The sequence below is a fragment of the Pimephales promelas genome, chromosome 18 (genome assembly GCF_988280905.1).
Source record: "Pimephales promelas chromosome 18, fPimPro1.hap1.1, whole genome shotgun sequence".
Classification (NCBI taxonomy): Eukaryota; Metazoa; Chordata; class Actinopteri; order Cypriniformes; family Leuciscidae; genus Pimephales; species Pimephales promelas.
This window is the reverse complement of record NC_142786.1, coordinates 33,457,154-33,474,271: the sequence shown is the minus strand read 5'-3', so window position 1 is coordinate 33,474,271 and position 17,118 is coordinate 33,457,154. Positions and strand designations below refer to the sequence as shown.

General features: G+C 36.4%; 1 protein-coding gene across 13 annotated transcripts in view; it reads right to left on the bottom strand.

Moving 5' to 3' along the window:
• The window catches only part of ptprua (protein tyrosine phosphatase receptor type Ua), a 162,757-nt gene that overhangs the window by 22,611 nt on the left and 123,028 nt on the right, over positions 1 to 17,118 (bottom strand). For 10 of the 13 annotated variants that reach the window (XM_039652466.2, XM_039652464.2, XM_089122630.1 and 7 more), the window contains 7 exons: positions 15,443 to 15,479; positions 10,963 to 11,101; positions 9,633 to 9,662; positions 9,025 to 9,185; positions 6,260 to 6,447; positions 1,464 to 1,536; positions 1,122 to 1,198 (listed from right to left, as the gene is read on the bottom strand). In XM_039652466.2, coding sequence (XP_039508400.2) covers positions 1,122 to 1,198; positions 1,464 to 1,536; positions 6,260 to 6,447; positions 9,025 to 9,185; positions 9,633 to 9,662; positions 10,963 to 11,101; positions 15,443 to 15,479 — 705 coding nt within the window. The remainder of the gene's footprint in view (positions 1 to 1,121; positions 1,199 to 1,463; positions 1,537 to 6,259; positions 6,448 to 9,024; positions 9,186 to 9,632; positions 9,663 to 10,962; positions 11,102 to 15,442; positions 15,480 to 17,118) is intronic. The other 3 variants (XM_089122629.1, XM_089122631.1, XM_039652465.2) reach the window with 2 other exon arrangements.

Below are 17,118 nucleotides of genomic sequence, written 5' to 3'. Positions count from 1 at the left end.
CCATTTGAAATTTTCTTTTATCATTTTAATGATGATTTTTATCAAACTTGTATATTTAAGTTCAGTAATTTCACTTAAATAACAATTAATAGATAATCATCATTGCCATTTAAGTGAAATCACTGAACTTAAATATACAAGTTTGATAAAAATGATCATTCTAGAAGAAAATTTCAAATGGCACTCTTCATATTATGTCATATCATTTTTGGGTGAACTAAGGTGACTTTCGTGTATATACTGTCTAATTATATACACTGCCTTATTATTATATTCATGTATATACTGTCTTACTTGTAGACTTATTTGGTGTGTGAATTTAACTTGCATCAAATATTGATTCGCATTCAAGAATCAAAAACTGAATAAAAATCTTTGGTAATCATATGTGGATTGATTCTTGAGTGAAAATGGCTATTGAGGAGTTGAAGAAAATCAAGATATCTGGTTCTTATAAAAGTGTAGTGACAAAGATTTGCATCGAAGTACACAAACATCGGCCAAAACCCGACTCGAGTACAATCCAAACCAGAAAGAGCAATTCAGGTCTGTTCATTTTGCAAGTGCTGGTCATAACAAAAGAGAAAGCTTCGGCCTTGAATAGAAATACATGCAATTCAAAACCATAATAAAAACTCAGAGCCTTAAAAAAAAAACACCTTAACGTTAGTCCTGATGCCTTTAGACTCTTTCAAACTACAGAGGTTTAGATAGTTCAGTTCCAATGGATAACCTTCCCACTAAAAGACGAGTCGACGACTCAAAATAGATTTCCTGAGACTCAAACACAGATAGTTATAAGCACAGATAGTCTTTATGTGGCACAGAGACATGTTTGAAAGTCTTTATCTATCAAACGGTTAAAATTAAGAGCAACGTGTTCAGATTCTGCCTGACAGGAAAGTTAAGTTAAAGTTCGACAATGCAGTCATCTGGGATCGTAACCAATAGCTGAAATACTCACATAAAACAACTAGTGTCAAAACTACACTGCAAATTCATCAATGCGCAGCGCTCTCAGCGAGAAAACGAAACGTGCGGTGTGTGTGTGTGTAACCTTTGATTAACGAAAGCAGGAGTGAGAGAAACACAGAGAAGAAAGGAGCGCAGAAAACACTTACATCAATGTAGTTTGCATTGACATAGTCCGAGTTAGGATCAGCCAGGAGAGAATGCATTTTGACACGGTGGCGGTCTTCTGTTTAGGAGAAGAAAAATGAAGAACAATGCTAGTCAGTAATAATAATAATAATAATAATAATGATCAGATTCAAATCCTGCTCATCTTTGACACGATCTCCTCTATTTTTAATAAACATTGTACTCAATATTTGTGTATGTTAAGTATATTATTCATATTAAAGCACCGAGCTATCATCTTAGCAATGTGTTCTGACAGGAAACAATATTTAACTACAACATCAAACTATAGTATAATCCTCATTAGTATGAATAACACTTACGGCCCAGAAGGGTGTCATGTCGGCCCTTGGTCTTGTCCTTCTTTTCATTGATGTCCCAGCCATCGAAAAAACTCTACAAACACAAGCAGAAATAATCAAATGTGTGTTGGACATCACATCAACAATATATATCTACTATCAATAAAAAGTTTGTGGCCATAAATTGATCAAAAGTGACAATAATGTTACAAAAAAATATATATATTTCATATAAATATCGCTCTTCTGAACATTGTATTTCACAAAGAATCCTAAAAAATGGTTTCCACACAAAAATATTAAACATGAACGTACATAACTGATCAGAAAAAGTCATGTCATCGCAACATCATCAAATGTGAGGCGCTAAAGAAGATCCTGGGAATGACAATTTCTTTTTTTCTTGCTTTTTTCACTGTAAAATATAAGATGACACGTTCTTTTTCACTTCCAAAAACTGTAAAATTACACGACATGTCTTGATGTATTGGAGTTTTTCACGGTATAGTAAGGAAATTTCCCTATAACTATTTAACAGGTTTTTAATCACAGAATTCTTTCTCATTATTATTATTTAATTTTATTTAAAATGGATGTTTATGTACATTTATTTGCATTCATGTCAGCATGCATTTCATCATATGATGATCAAGCGATAAAGAAGAGCATTATATAAGAGCATCCTCTAGAATCAGTCTCCACGCTGGACACACACTTCATGCAAATCGCCATCAGCACTAAATTTGGGGCCATGTTTGTAGTTTTACCTCTTTACATAATTCCTTTAGTAAAGCTGGAACACATGCAAATAAATTAAGCTATCAGTGTGCAAATCATTCTTCTTCATCACTGGGGTCTTGATTTGATGACACCCGTTGTGAGATGGCCACCAGATTTAGCTTTGCATTCCTGTCAGTTTTGCAGGTATTGTGTTTTTGCAGGAATTTGACAACAGATTTATCTCTCTTTTGTGTAGGAAAATCATTGATAGTGTCAAATTCAAGCAAGTAGCAGATAGTTTTCAGTGCCTTCTGTTTGTGCATGTACACAGAAAGCTGTGAGGCCTGCCGGCGTATTCCAGCTGTCCAAGTACTTTCTAATTCTGCATAGTTTGAGCTAATGCGTGACAGCTGTTTAGCACACAATCCACCCCGAAACAGGTGAAGTGCAGCACCTGGCAATTACGTCTAAATGACTGTGATTTAAAAAAGACCCCCCAAAATGAGTGCAAGGCACGTTCTCCCACTCGTCCATTAAGTCCCCTTCGCTCTCGCATTTATCAAGTCAGATGCAGTTTACGAGCAGATGCATAATCAGGACGCAGATGTTCGTTTCCGCAGCACTTCTTTTTTCAGGAGTGTTTGAAAATGAGATTTGAGATTTGCTTTGTTCTAAAACAAAATAAAAAAGGAGGCAGAAGTGGGGGAGAAAGTAATTAAAAATATATTGTAATTCGCTCAAAACAACAATCAATAATGGTAAAGCCAAAGCATGTTCCCTTGACTTTCCATGAGGTTCATTCTCGTGTGTTAATGCAGCATTAGACCCACTACATCCCCCTGTTGATCGGTTTTACCATAGCATTCGTACAGTTAAAATTACAGTCATTCTAAAAGGTGATTGAAAAGTCAGCGTGTCAATTTAATCCAATTAACTGATCCAAATATTCATAATTAACCATAACAAGTTATTATTGATTGTAATATTTAGCTTGAGTTCCTTACCCTGTGATATGGCTTTGCAAGTGAAATGGGCGCGTGCTCACCTTCGTGCTGGTGCGAGTACAAACCAAGCTTGAGGCGCCAGAACTGCATAATACAGGTTTACACCTCACTAAAAAGTCTACATTATAGAATCTATATGCATAGAGTTCAGGGAGACTGCTGTGACGGAGGTGCATCTGTGGGGAAACAGCGCTGTGAAAGAAGCTACTGGTCTGCTGGTCTAGTTCCTTGGTTCAGTGTTCTGGCCATGTAGAGCTCAGCCAGAGAGGGAATATTGCAGTGTTTGCTTTATCGGGACACCAAATAATACGCTGTATGTTTTTGAACCACTTTTAGCAGAGTCAAACAATGACAGAAGAAGCGATTACAGTTTCCGTGGCGTCTCTGAGGAACTGTGTGAGACACGATCGTATCTGAGGAAGACACGCATCTGACAGAAGTAATGTTCTTTATCACATCAGAGGGAGAACAGAAGAATAATTTGCAGAATTAGTTCTACATCGACTGGAGAATCTCTGTGTTTCCTGAAATCAATGATGTTTAAAAGGTCTAAGGACATTGTCAGACACATCGATCATTTACATCGCTCTGAAACAATGTTGCTGTTTCTTCTTGGATCAATACACTTTCACACGGCAACATTTGTGTGGCTTCCAAACCTTTTATACAAGATGCGAGCAAGAAAATCTGTCCTAAATGGGTCAGAACTGTTTCTGGGATTAAGCTCATTACGTCCTCCAATTATGACGGATCAACATGTTAACTCTGTTGGCTTACTGTGCCATTACATACAATTTTATGAATGTTGACAACAGAACCAGAAGAAAATACAATGCTGAATAAAGTCGTAGTTTTTGTTAATTTTTGGACCAAAATGTATTTTTGATGCTTCAAAACATTCGAACTGACCTACAGATGTCACATGGACTACTTTGATGATGCCTTTATTCCCTTTCTGGACAAGGACAGTATACCGTAATGAATAACTACAAAAGAACCAATGAGTAACACAATATTAACAATCTAGAATCTGAGATGCATATTTGTAAACACAAACCTTATACCACCCTGTCTATCTTTAACTTGTTGCAAACAAAATAATAAAATAAATATCTAATACTGAAGTGCATTGAATATAGATTGTTAGGAATGCATACTTGAATATAAAGTATGAAACAAACATGACACTTTGGAGTGCGTTGAACATAAAAATGAATAAGTCAATCCCTGAATACTGTAATCACTGTATTTGGTGTTGGTTATTTCGCTATTTTACACTTAAAGGGTTAGTTCACCCAAAAATGAAAATTCTGTCAGTATTTACTCACCCTCATGTTGTTCCAACCCCGTAAGACCTTCGTTCATCTTCGGAAAACGAATTAAGATATTTAAGATATTAAAATCGCTCCTGCATACAGTCCATAGGCTTCTTGAGGGACTGACTCTTGCCGTCCCCGAAAAGTCATAAAAGACATCGTTAAAATAGTCCAAGTGACTACAGGGGCTCAATCTTAAGTTTATCAAACGACGAGAACACTTTTGTGCGCAAAAAAACAACAAAAATAACGACTTTATTTCAACTATTCGTTTATTTCTCCCTCTGCGCGAGTCAGCTAACTAGTTTAATAGCGTAAGCTTCTGTTATTGTACGTCACACGCATCACACACACATGACCAGCGTCGACCAATAGTGAGCCTACGTGTGACGTAGCTTTACGCAATCACACTACGTTAACGGACTATAGGCTTATGGAGAAGGAAGTGAATAGTTGAAATAAAGTCGTTATTTTTGTTGTTTTTTTGCGCACAAAAGTGTTCTCGTCGTTTGATAAACTTAAGATTGAGCCCCTGTAGTCACTTGGACTATTTTAACGATGTCTTCAATTACTTTTCGAGGACAGCAAGAGCCAGTCCCTCAAGAAGCCTATGGACTGTATGCAGGAGCGATTTTAATATCCTAAATATCTTAATTTGTGTTCCGAAGATGAACGAAGGTCTTACGGGGTTGGAACAACATGAGGGTGAGTAAATACTGACAGAATTTTCATTTTTGGGTGAACTAACCCTTTAAAGCCCTGTTTTTGTGTGTTAGCACAATCATTCATAAAACGCATTAAACTTTAGTTTACAAAGACGTGAGTGGTCTGGGGTGTTCACTGATATGCTCACACAAACGTCGCTGCAAAAGATGCTTTCCAACTGGTTTTATCCTAGTTTTTGTCCGACTCCATTGACTTGACTTGGTAGAAAAGCTACGATAAACCCGTGTTGATGTTGTTGTGTGAATCTGGTGCTGGGCCTATTTTTAGCTGGTCATTGTCATGTTACTGACATAAAAAAACGGTGCGTCAACAAAATCAATTCGTCATCGTCATCACTGACGAAAACATCGTTATGGAGGAGAAATGAATGTGCCTTGCGAGTTCAGATTAATGACTCAAAAAGAATATCTATATTCCATTAAGAAAGCATGATGAGAGCAAAGAAGAACTGGAGGTATTATTAATATACATAAGTGGAATATTATGAATCTGATATGAACACTCTGGAGTCACATTCTGACATGAGTGTGTGAGTCACGGTCGGCATCTGTCCATATTACTGTAAACACACTTCGAGCATGAGTGTAAGAGCGAGACTACAATTCAGAAGTTGTTTTTCTATTTTTTCTTCACCCAGGCTGCATTTATTCACCCCAAAATACAGTAAAAATGGTCATAGTCAAATATTATTACAATTAAAAAAAACTGTTAAATGTTGTGTTATCCTCTGATGGAAAAGCTGAATTGTATTAATACTCCAGATGCTGATTAGGTGCTCATATCAATGTTGAAAATGGTTGTTCTGTTTCTATATATTGTTGTGGAAACATATACAAATCTATGTTGACATTATAGATGTATTTAATTTCACTTTGGAGGCAATAGCTATAACTTCAAATAACTTCTAACATACTGTAATATAGCTGTGCAGTTTGCTAATACCAGTTCTGCTTCGAGTCGAGTTATAAAACTCATTAGTCCGTTTGCCATTACCTTTTAAAGCGAACCCAGTAGAGATATATTTGTCTAATCCCACATAAGGGAGCCTCACCTCGTACTCCTGCTTGAACCCGTAGCCCTCTGCGGTCTTCATCTGGTTGATGTGCTGGAGCAGGTCTGCCACTCTCACTGCCGGGTGGAGCTGCCCCGTGTGGTATGGAGAACTCTTTCTCCTGCAATGCCTTCTGGGAGAACCACCTAGCAGGCTGCTGGACTCGTTTACAGAGCTGCGCTGCTCATCTGAGACGTGGATAGAGAGAAAGATGAACACGAGTAGACTGCAGTGGAGCACATAAGGAGCTGCAGTGGGAGCTGTTTCCCTGATGGAGTGGAGCGTAAAGGCCGAGGGACTCGTCTTCCTGACACTGTGACTCGCGGTGAGTGGGAAATACGGCCACGGGACATTTTTATTGATAAATTCTGGTCTGTTAATGGAGATTATTGTATACTGACCCTATAATAATGAAAAAGCCTACATCACACCTCTGCTTATCTCTCTGGCACTGGCCACTAGTTCAAGACACTGACGCTTGCATACAGAACGGCCACAGGCTCCGAACCCTTCCCTTTTATTAACAGTTCCTTTCCAATGGAATGATCTTGAAAAAGTAGAACAGAACAGAATAGAACAGAATAGAATAGAATACAATAGAACAGAACAGAACAGAACAGAACAGAACAGAGAAGAATAGAATAGAATAGAATAGAATAGAATAGAATAGAACAGAATAGAATAGAATACAATAGAACAGAACAGAACAGAACAGAACAGAACAGAGAAGAATAGAATAGAATAGAATAGAATAGAATAGAATAGAATAGAATAGAATAGAACAGAATAGAATAGAACAGAACAGAACAGAGAAGAATAGAATAGAACAGAACAGAGTAGAATAGAATAGAATAGAATAGAACAGAGTAGAATAGAATAGAATAGAACAGAGTTGAATAGAATAGAATAGAACAGAACAGAATAGAATAGAATAGACCAGAACAGAGTAGAATAGAATAGAACAGAACAGAACAGAATAGAATAGAATAGAATGGAATAGAATAGAATACAATAGACCAGAACAGAGTAGAATAGAATAGAACAGAACAGAATAGAATAAAATAGAATAGAACAGAGTAGAATAGAATAGAATAAAATAGAATAGAACAGAGTAGAATAGAATAGAATAGAACAGAACAGAACAGATTAGAATAGAATAGAATAGAATAGACCAGAACAGTGTAGAGTAGAATAGAATAGAACAGAGTAGAATAGAATAGAATGGAATAGAATACAATACAATACATTAGACCAGAACAGAGTAGAATAGAATAGAACAGAACAGAATAGAATAAAATAGAATAGAACAGAGTAGAATAGAATAGAATAGAATAGAATAGAAAAGAATGGAATAGAACAGAGTAGAATAGAATAGAACAGAACAGAGTAGAATAGAATAGAATAGAACAGAATAGAATAGAACAGAGTAGAATAGAATAGAATAAAATAGAATAGAACAGAGTAGAATAGAATAGAAATGAATAGAATGGAATAGAAAAGAATTAAATAGTACAGAGTAGAATAGAATAGAACAGAACAGAACAGAGTAGAATAGAATAGAATAGAACAGAACAGAATAGAGTAGAATAGAATAGAACAGAATAGAATAGAATAGAATAGAATAGAATAGAGTAGAATAGAACAGAACAGAACAGAACAGAATAGAATAGAATAGAATAGAATAGAATAGAATAGAATAGCAACAATGCAAAGCAAAGTTCACCATAAGCGCAGACGTCTGGAGACAGAGAGCAAGCCAGCACATTTACTTTACTGGCACACAACACAACTCATCAGTTCCAGAGGACAGATAAACACAGAGACTGGAGACTTGATGGATGGGAGGATCTTTAATATATGGAGATTACAGTGTGTTAAGTGTCTACTCTGACTGGAAGCATCTCAACCGCTTATCCAATGCATGCATCCCCACAAAAAAGGCATTATCCAAAATCTTTGTCTTGACACTTTTCGGTCCCCATGAGGTACACAGCTTATAAATCATACTAAGTTATTATTATTATTGGAAAATGTGAAAATGCTTAAAGTTTTCTGTTTAGGGATGGGGTTAAAGTTAGGGGACATAATATATAGAGCCAGATTTGTGCCATTATTTACCACATGGCTCAAGGAGGTTTGAAAAGGCCATCGGAAGCGAAATGATGAATTTTTTTCCAACTATAATTACAAAACATAACCTTATTAAAAAAAAATAACGTCCGTACACAAGTCTAGTTCCCTCTTCGTATGGCCATAACCTGAATCCAGTGATTATAGTTTTATAAATGCATAAATATGGATCTTTATGAACTCCCTGGAGCTGTATGGATTACTCTTATGGATGGATGTGCTATTATTTCTAAGTTACTATTCACTAACATTATAAAGCTTGGAGGAGCCAGGATATTCTCTGATCGTGTTTGGCTGAAAGAAGTCATATATACACCCAGAAAGCCTTGAGGGGGAGTAAATTGAACATTTTTGAAACTAACCCTTTAACCACGGCTGTACAAAAGCTGTTGGTCAGCACATGCAGACGGAGATGCCATTATTAACGAGTGTCTCGCTTTCATACCTTATGATTTTGTGCAACAACACAAACTAAGCCCTGAATCATCATCATCATCATCATCATCATCATCTTTTCTGTTTATGACAGATGGCAACAGGCATTAAGGTGCAATAGTGCCACCTACTATGTTGAAGTGCCACTGGATTATTTTCAATATTATAACATGTGTGTGTGTGTGTGTGTGTGTGCTCACTCTTGGCAGTGCAGTTGTGTGAATCCATGAAGGTGTGTGCGGTGCGGTCGTCCTGTTGCAGTGTGCTGTGCTCGGTCGTGCTGCAGTCCAGTGAGCCCAGCTTACGCGTCTTCTCTTGACGATATGTCATGACAGCTTTGTTTATGTTCACCTTCTTCCTGCTGCAAACATACAAGAGTCAAACTACACAAAGAAGACTGCGAATGACAAAAAGAGAAACACATACTGAAGAATGCAGTGCCTAGCAACAATTCCCAGTTACTAGGGAAAACAGGCCAACGTCTCCATGATATTCTGGTCTCTAGATGTGATCGGCTCATTCCTCTAATGTAAGCCTAGGGGATTATTATTATTATTAGTATTATTATTATTTTCATTTAATTGAAGGGATAAATAAATAGCATGCCTCTCCGTAAGCTGCATTATTTGAGCAATCACACATGAATTAAAATATTACAGGAGAGATAAAGTGAGAGAACAAGAGAGAGAGAGAATGCTAAAATACAGTTTGGAGAATTTAGAATTTAGAGAGTTAATCTCCGACATATCAGAGCTAAACAACAGAGACTGCTGGGAAAATACTGGAACCTGAAGAGAGAATGACTTACGGGTAGTAGGGGTATGAATAGATGTCCCTTCTTCAAAGCATGAGAGAGAGAGAGAGAGAGAGAGAGAGAGAGAGACATATGCAGTGTGTTAGCCTGGTTTAGTTTTATGAACTTCCCACACACACCTCCACGCTTTCCATATTTAAAGACAGTGTGACTCCACCAGGAATGGTGACACAAAATAAAACGTTGTGCTTTTCTAAGCGAGTAAAGTGGATAACTATAATTTATAGCAGAATACTAAAGCAAATGATTGGGAGCGCTTCGACTCGGCGCAGTAATATCATCACTCGTGAAAAGTCTCTCCTCTCCGGAGTGATGATATTATTACTACACCGAGTCAAAGTGCTCCCAATCACTTGCTGTGGTGTTCTGCCATAAATATAGTTACTCATTTTACATGCTTTAATATGCTTATTACTCAAATATATTGAGATAAAGAACTGTCTGTAGTTTGTGCCAGTTTATTACAAATATAAAAACACAACTGGCTTCATTACTTGGCTTTACAATAACTCTCTAATATACTGGTGTATATATATATAAACTATATGCTGGTAATATACTGCAGTAGGGTTAGTAGGGTGGTCGAGGCGCATATTTGATATAATATAATATCATATGTTATTTTAATCTGAATGTGCAATTGTATGTTATTTCTGAGTGTCGTATTTGTTAACGATATTATTGAGTAATTGTGTTGGCTCCTTTTTTTGGAACTTTGTTATTTGCTCAAACTCTCTCTCTTTATATTGTGCATCACAACGTCTGCACTCTAAAATGTATTTTTGGAGTTTTTTTTTTCTTACCCAAACGCAGATTTAAGCTTGTTGGGTCGTTTCTATGTTACCCAGCTGTTGGGTTAGTGGCTAGGTCAATGTCACAGACCTTTTAAACAATAAACAGCTCCTACACTCAATACATTATAGCCCGTTAATAACCTATTTTCACTCTTCCAGTCAGTCATTATAGCTAAATAAACCCCAGCACTGTGATTTTACTTGTGATACTGCATACTGGCTACTTACTTAAGTCTGTTTTTGCAATAATGACCGTTTGACTGTTAATTATAACACTTATTACACAGCTGACCAATCACATTGAAGTATTCCAGGGAGAAATGCAATAAAAGTGGATAATGCAGTTATACAGCAGATGAATATGTTTAGCTCTAATTCACTCAGTTAAACTCTGAGGAAGATAGATGTGTTAAAGTGTTTTTCACTGTTTTTGACTGTCTGGGCGATGCAGTGGTTGGTGTAATTTGACACCGTGAAGCAAATATAGTATTGGATTTGATCTTCAATGATCCGAGTGGACACATGCTCACCCTTTCTTGACAATGACCACGATGGCTCCCAGCAGGAGGATGAGAACCACCAGTCCCCCAGCACAGGCTCCCAGAATCAGCCCCATGTCCTCGGCATGCTGGGACACCTCCAGAGCGTGCTTATGGTCCCTGCAGGCACCTGACAGTCCACACAAAAAATAATGAATGCTTGTGAGATAAAAGCAAATCACATCAGATCAATGACGTACTATGTGCTCAACAAACACTATTTTAAGATAGCAACACTGCTAATTGGGGCATCAGTGGCATATTTGGGAAGTTAAACCATTTTAGTAGATCAGATCTTTTGTGTCACCCGACTCCCCATGGCATTTTTTCTTCATAAATTGTTTTAGTAAAAATATAAGTGGGTATATATTAATACTATTGCAATTATACTGTGCATTTACATTTTGTTCTTATATTTTCCACAAATATATTCAGCAGCTATTTTCAGCATTAATAAGGATTTTCTTTTTTCCTTAACTTTAAATCAGCAAATTAGAACGATTTCGGAGGGATCATGTGACACTAAATACTGAAGTAATGGCTGCTGGAAATTCAGATTTGACATGCATTAGGAATACATTACATTTTAATTAGGGCTGTGCAAAAATTAATTGCGATTAATCGCATCCAAAATAAAAGTCTGTGTTTACATAATATATTTGTGTGTGCTGTATATATAAATACACACACATGCATGTATATATTCAAGAAAATGTGTTATTCATATATAACATTTTTATATTTATATAATATAGATTATGTATTTATATATATATATATATATATATATATATATATATATACATACACACACAATTTAAGCGCAAATAATTCTTAAATATATACATGCATGCATAGGTATTTATATATACAAAATAATTATATACAGCACACACAAATATATTATGTAAACACAGACTTTTATTTTGGATGCGATTAATCGCAATTAACTTTTGCACAGCCCTAATTTTAATATATTAACATTGTAATACAATTTCACAATGTTACAGTTTTTTTTTACTGTATTTTTTATAAATAAAGCTTTTGTGAGCATATGATACTTCTTTCAAAAGCATAAAAAAAATTATACTGACCAACAACTTCCGTGCATTTCTGTTACCGAACTATATCCGCCTGACAACAGTGGCTGAAATATTTATTCTTCAAAAAATAAATATCACTATATTTCAGAGCAAATACATAAATATCCAAATATACATTTTAATATCTTCAAAAGTCAAAAAATATTAGTATATAATTTTCCCAGTCGAATAGCTAACAATACTACAGTGCACCACATTATCTGAAGCAGCAGATGGGCATTAGAAGAACTGTGGCCCGGTAATGCTGGCACACTCCTGCATGTTAATCTGCTAAAGGTACTGCATGGGCTGGAGGAGATGAAGAGACGCTTTATCTGCATCAAGCAGCACATGAACACGCCACAGGGGAGAAGCTCAGCCCGCGAGCGAGAGCAGACCGGGGTCGGGTCAGGTCAGGTCAGAGATGCGGGTCAGGTTGTGCTGTTTATGGAGAGGTCCCGCTCCTAAAGCTAAGAATGGTGGTCCTATTTGAACTTTTAAAATACACTTTTTACAGCCAATTTCATGACTGATTGTCTCCTTTCATGAATATTATGCCATATGGGCTTCCTGTTCCTTGAAAATAGCACAGATTTAGCCAAAACTGACATCATTTCAGCTCTAAAATGATACGGTTGCAGTCTAGAACATGCAGTGCCGCTGTCTAGAGTCTTAAAAGCACCACATTTTTGAAAGTTTGCCCAGTCTTGAAGTCGGACCTCTTATTCCAAACGGTTTGGGCAAAAACAACATTTTTAAAAAAAAATTTATTCAACCAGGAACAAAACTGCCCATACATCAGAAATCATCTTTCAATCATCTTTTCAAGAATTATGGAATTACAAGATTGCTCACTACTGCACTATGTTGGTTTGTATGCATGTCTGACTGTTTAATAATAAAAAAAAAAAATAATAAAAATATTTATACTTATATATTGAGAAAAAAAAACTGCTATAGAAGTATTGTTGATTATTAGTTCATGTTAACTGATGTAAACTAATGAACCTTATTATTAATGTGTTTATTTGTGATAATAACGCAAATTGTGTGACATAACTTTTGGACAGCCAAAAACAAGAAAGAAACAATGAAATAACTGATGATGACACAATAAATCTTTTCCTATCAAAAAAAAAAAAAAATAAATCATCTTTCAACATCTGTCCAGGGACGCAGATGCGCTACTAGTCACCGGCTCGAGAAAACTGGTGGACGTGTTGAACGTGTTCCTCAGATTTTATGGGTCTCTGTGTCTCCATTTTCTCTTCTTATAAATGCAGTCAATTTCCAAACAGCTCCAGAGAACAGCATGAAATCTCTCTCTCGATTAATTTAAGCCCCTGCGGCGCCTCAAAATGCAGAAATTGCCATTTGAAAAATCACAGGGATGGAAGTGCATCATAATACCATCCGCGGTATGGACATTAATTACAATATCATCCACTAAATAAATACTTAAATAACAGAATATGGCAAATAAAACAAAGATTTCTGCTGATGGGCTGTAGTATAAGAGTATAGAATATCCAGTAATGGAAACACAATCTTTTTTTCCATGTATCTTCATAAAGATGAACTCACAAACTAATTAACAATATAATGAAGTAAAAATAGACACTCGCTCAACCGCTAACAGCAATAGCCCTGAATAAAAGCACAAGTCTTATTTATAATTCACTGTATTTTGACATTCCACTGTAGACTTTTGTACATTACTGCTATTTTTGTCGTTTCCTCGCAGAGACGAGCAGTGAAAGGTCAGAGACGTCTCTGTCGCAAAGCCTAGAAAAATCATCGTATGCACGCTTTGGATGTCTTAAGCTTTCTCAATATCCAGACTGAAGGCAGCATAGCATTATTTATCCCTATTCTTATATTGTTTAAAACACTTATGTGCATTATTGCCTTGGTGTGCATTATTTTACACTAATTCAATAGGCCATCATCAACGATTCTGCTAAAACCATAATAATCATCAAGATGTCTGTCTGGTTTTTGTCCTTAGAATTTGTGTAAAACTGATTTCTTTAATATCTCATTCCAAGCATCCATTGCTGAAATGTGATTTTAGAGCTGAGAGTAACGGTAATGGGCTTGAGCTAATGATTTGCGGCTAGGTGTGTGAATTAGCCAAGGCTCTGTTTGGCAGCAGCGTCTTTACTAATAGCAGTGTATCACACTATTCTGTGTGTGTGTGTGATTCAGTAAAATAGAAAAGGTGTCTGAAAGTTGCGACTGTTTTTTTTTTTTTTCAGTTAGTTTTGTGGTAATTGATTATTCACTTTCAACAAAGCTCTGTCTCTCTGTGGTGATGTTGATCATTAGACCAGAAACAGCCTCACAACTCCTGAATCTTGAACTCTAGTCGCAAAAACGTCTCTAAAACAACAGTGTCGTTGTTGCCGCAAAGACTTCCAAATAGTGCTCACTTCATATTTTTTTTAAACGTCAAATAGATTAAATATCAGCAAAAATAGGCTGTTAATGAAATAAGTTGTTTCACAAAAGCATACTGAAGCCTTTCCTGCATTGACATCCATAAAAAAGACTTGCCAATCTTGTTTCCCTGCCAGTATAAAGCTGCTCAATGCTAGTTTTTGCTGACCTGGGAAATTAAGTTTAAAGGGGCTTTGGAACTACTCCATGTGTCCAAAAAAAAAAAAAAAAATTACACACATTTGAACGTCCATCAACCAATGTATTCAGCAGCCCCGTGGTGCAATCAGTCATAAAAAGTATTTCTAGAAAAACAGTATTTCTTATACTGTTAATGTGACCTTCCCCAATCACTGCAGACACAAGCAGCAGAGCACCATTCACTTATAACAATACATATTTTGAATGCAATATAAGTATATTTAGATAAAAACAATTTTAAAATTGCAAACACATTAAATGTGAAATCCCGATGAGCCTGATCTCACCGTCGGGATGTGTACTGTTATAGTGTATGTGCACTGCAAACTGAGTCTGTGTGAAACTGGCGTTGCCAAAATAAAATATTTTAGTATGTCAATGCATTTACAATTTGTAAATGCGTCTATGATGCTTAAAAATGTCTGGGTAGATCACCATGTTTTGGAACGGTCTTCCCTGAGCTTTTAGCTTTATCTTAGTTGCCTGTTCATATTATGTTGGCTTACTATGCCAAGCTTGAATGAGAAACGATGATGTAATATCTGAATCACAGTTCTGGCTGGATTGTGCGCCACTGTCACCACTTGCGTTTTGAGAGACTGCCATATTAGGGTAACAAATGTGTTTTCATCGCTTGTCAAAGTGTGAGTGAGTCCGCAACAGGGACATATAGTTATCATTGATGTATATGCGCTGTCATTGAGACATGCCCTCAAGCGTGTAAACAGTGCAGATAAAGAATGAAGTACCTTTACGAGCGATCCGAATGCAGTTGATCCTGGTCTCCTGAGGGGAAAACAGAGAGTGTGTGTTATAAGGGTGTGTGTGTGTGTGTGTGTGTGTAAATATCTGATTAGAAATCCCACAGGCAGTCAGGGATAAATTAAAATGCCTAAATTGATGACATCTCCTAGCAAATAAATAAGAACATTATGCTAGACACAGAGCACAAAGTCAGACACCTTAAATTAAATAAAACCTCATAAGTGACAGAGATATTTAGTCCTCAGGGGTGGGAACGCTGATCCTGGACCAGCCACTGTCCAGTTTAGCTACAACCCTAATTACACTCACATGAAGCTAGTCAGTCATTTTATTTAATTTCAAAATATATATAGACTAATTTATTCAGCTAATCTTTTGTTTTTAGTCAGAGTTTTATAAATATGATAGCATTGAGAGTATACTCAAAGTCAATGTGTCCCCTTGATGTCTCCAAGGCTAAAAATACTTGTCAAAGAAATTACACCAATTGAAAGAAATTGTTGACAAAACAGGACCTGGTATAAAAAAAAATGCAGAAACTGTTGCAAGTCTGCTAATCAGTGAGATTTGCTAAAGTTTCTGACAAACTGGATGGGTTTTAAACTCCAAAGAGAAAAACTCTACTTGAGAGATGCAGAATGGGTGATTTGATAATTACTTTTCCCCTGATATCAGAATTATATCTGATCTGGAAAAATCCACTTTCTTCATAATTAATAAACACGCGTTAAAAGACAGAACTGACGAAGTGAGTAGAAACAAATTAGAAGTGGCAGAGGAAATTGTATAGAAATATGGATGTCAAGTAATGAACTTAGTCAATCCAAATTGTCGATTTATATTTCCAGAAGAAATAACTCAGAACAGAGAAATAATGGACAGCACTTTTGATCAGTTTTGAAGAATGTGTTCAAATCAAGATTTAAATGATTACAAACTGATGAATGCAACAGTCTTTAAAATATTGAACAGTGATGTGAATTCAGTGTTCTGTACTTAATGAGTTGTTTTTTATGAAATAAGGTAGTTTAAATTATGCAGTGTATTGTTGTGTTTTCAGCCCGTTCTCATCCCAAGCTTTTGACCGATCGTCAACATCCAACGTTTAGATGACGCTCTCCTAGTGGTCTAACCCTAAACCTACCCCAGACCTACTGTAATAAACCTACCCCAGACCTAATAAACCATCTAACTCTGATGATAAAGGTAAAGCGTCATAGAGGACACCCTAGGATCGTCATCTAACTCATGCTGACTCATGCATCTAAACTGACACTAAAGCGCCGGACGTTGGTGGATGGTGAGTTAGATGACGTCTCTGGATGAGAATGTGTTGTATTTTTAGGGGGGAAATAATTGTTTAATAACATGTTTGTAAAAATCAAAAACTCTCTCTCTCTCTCTCTCTCTCACTCACTCACTCACACACACACAAAGGATGAGCTATAGAGACATATTATCAAATTAGGATTTACAGGTAGAAATTGCAGCTTTATGTGCCAATTATGCAAATTGATCTAGAGTCAAGACCTTTCTGACCTGAACTGCAGGTAAATTGCCTTTAAATTGAAAATCAGCTTCGAGTTGCGTTCTCCTCTTTTTCAGCGGTGCAGATGTGACATATTTACCACCACATTTTAACGTCATTAAAACATGTGTT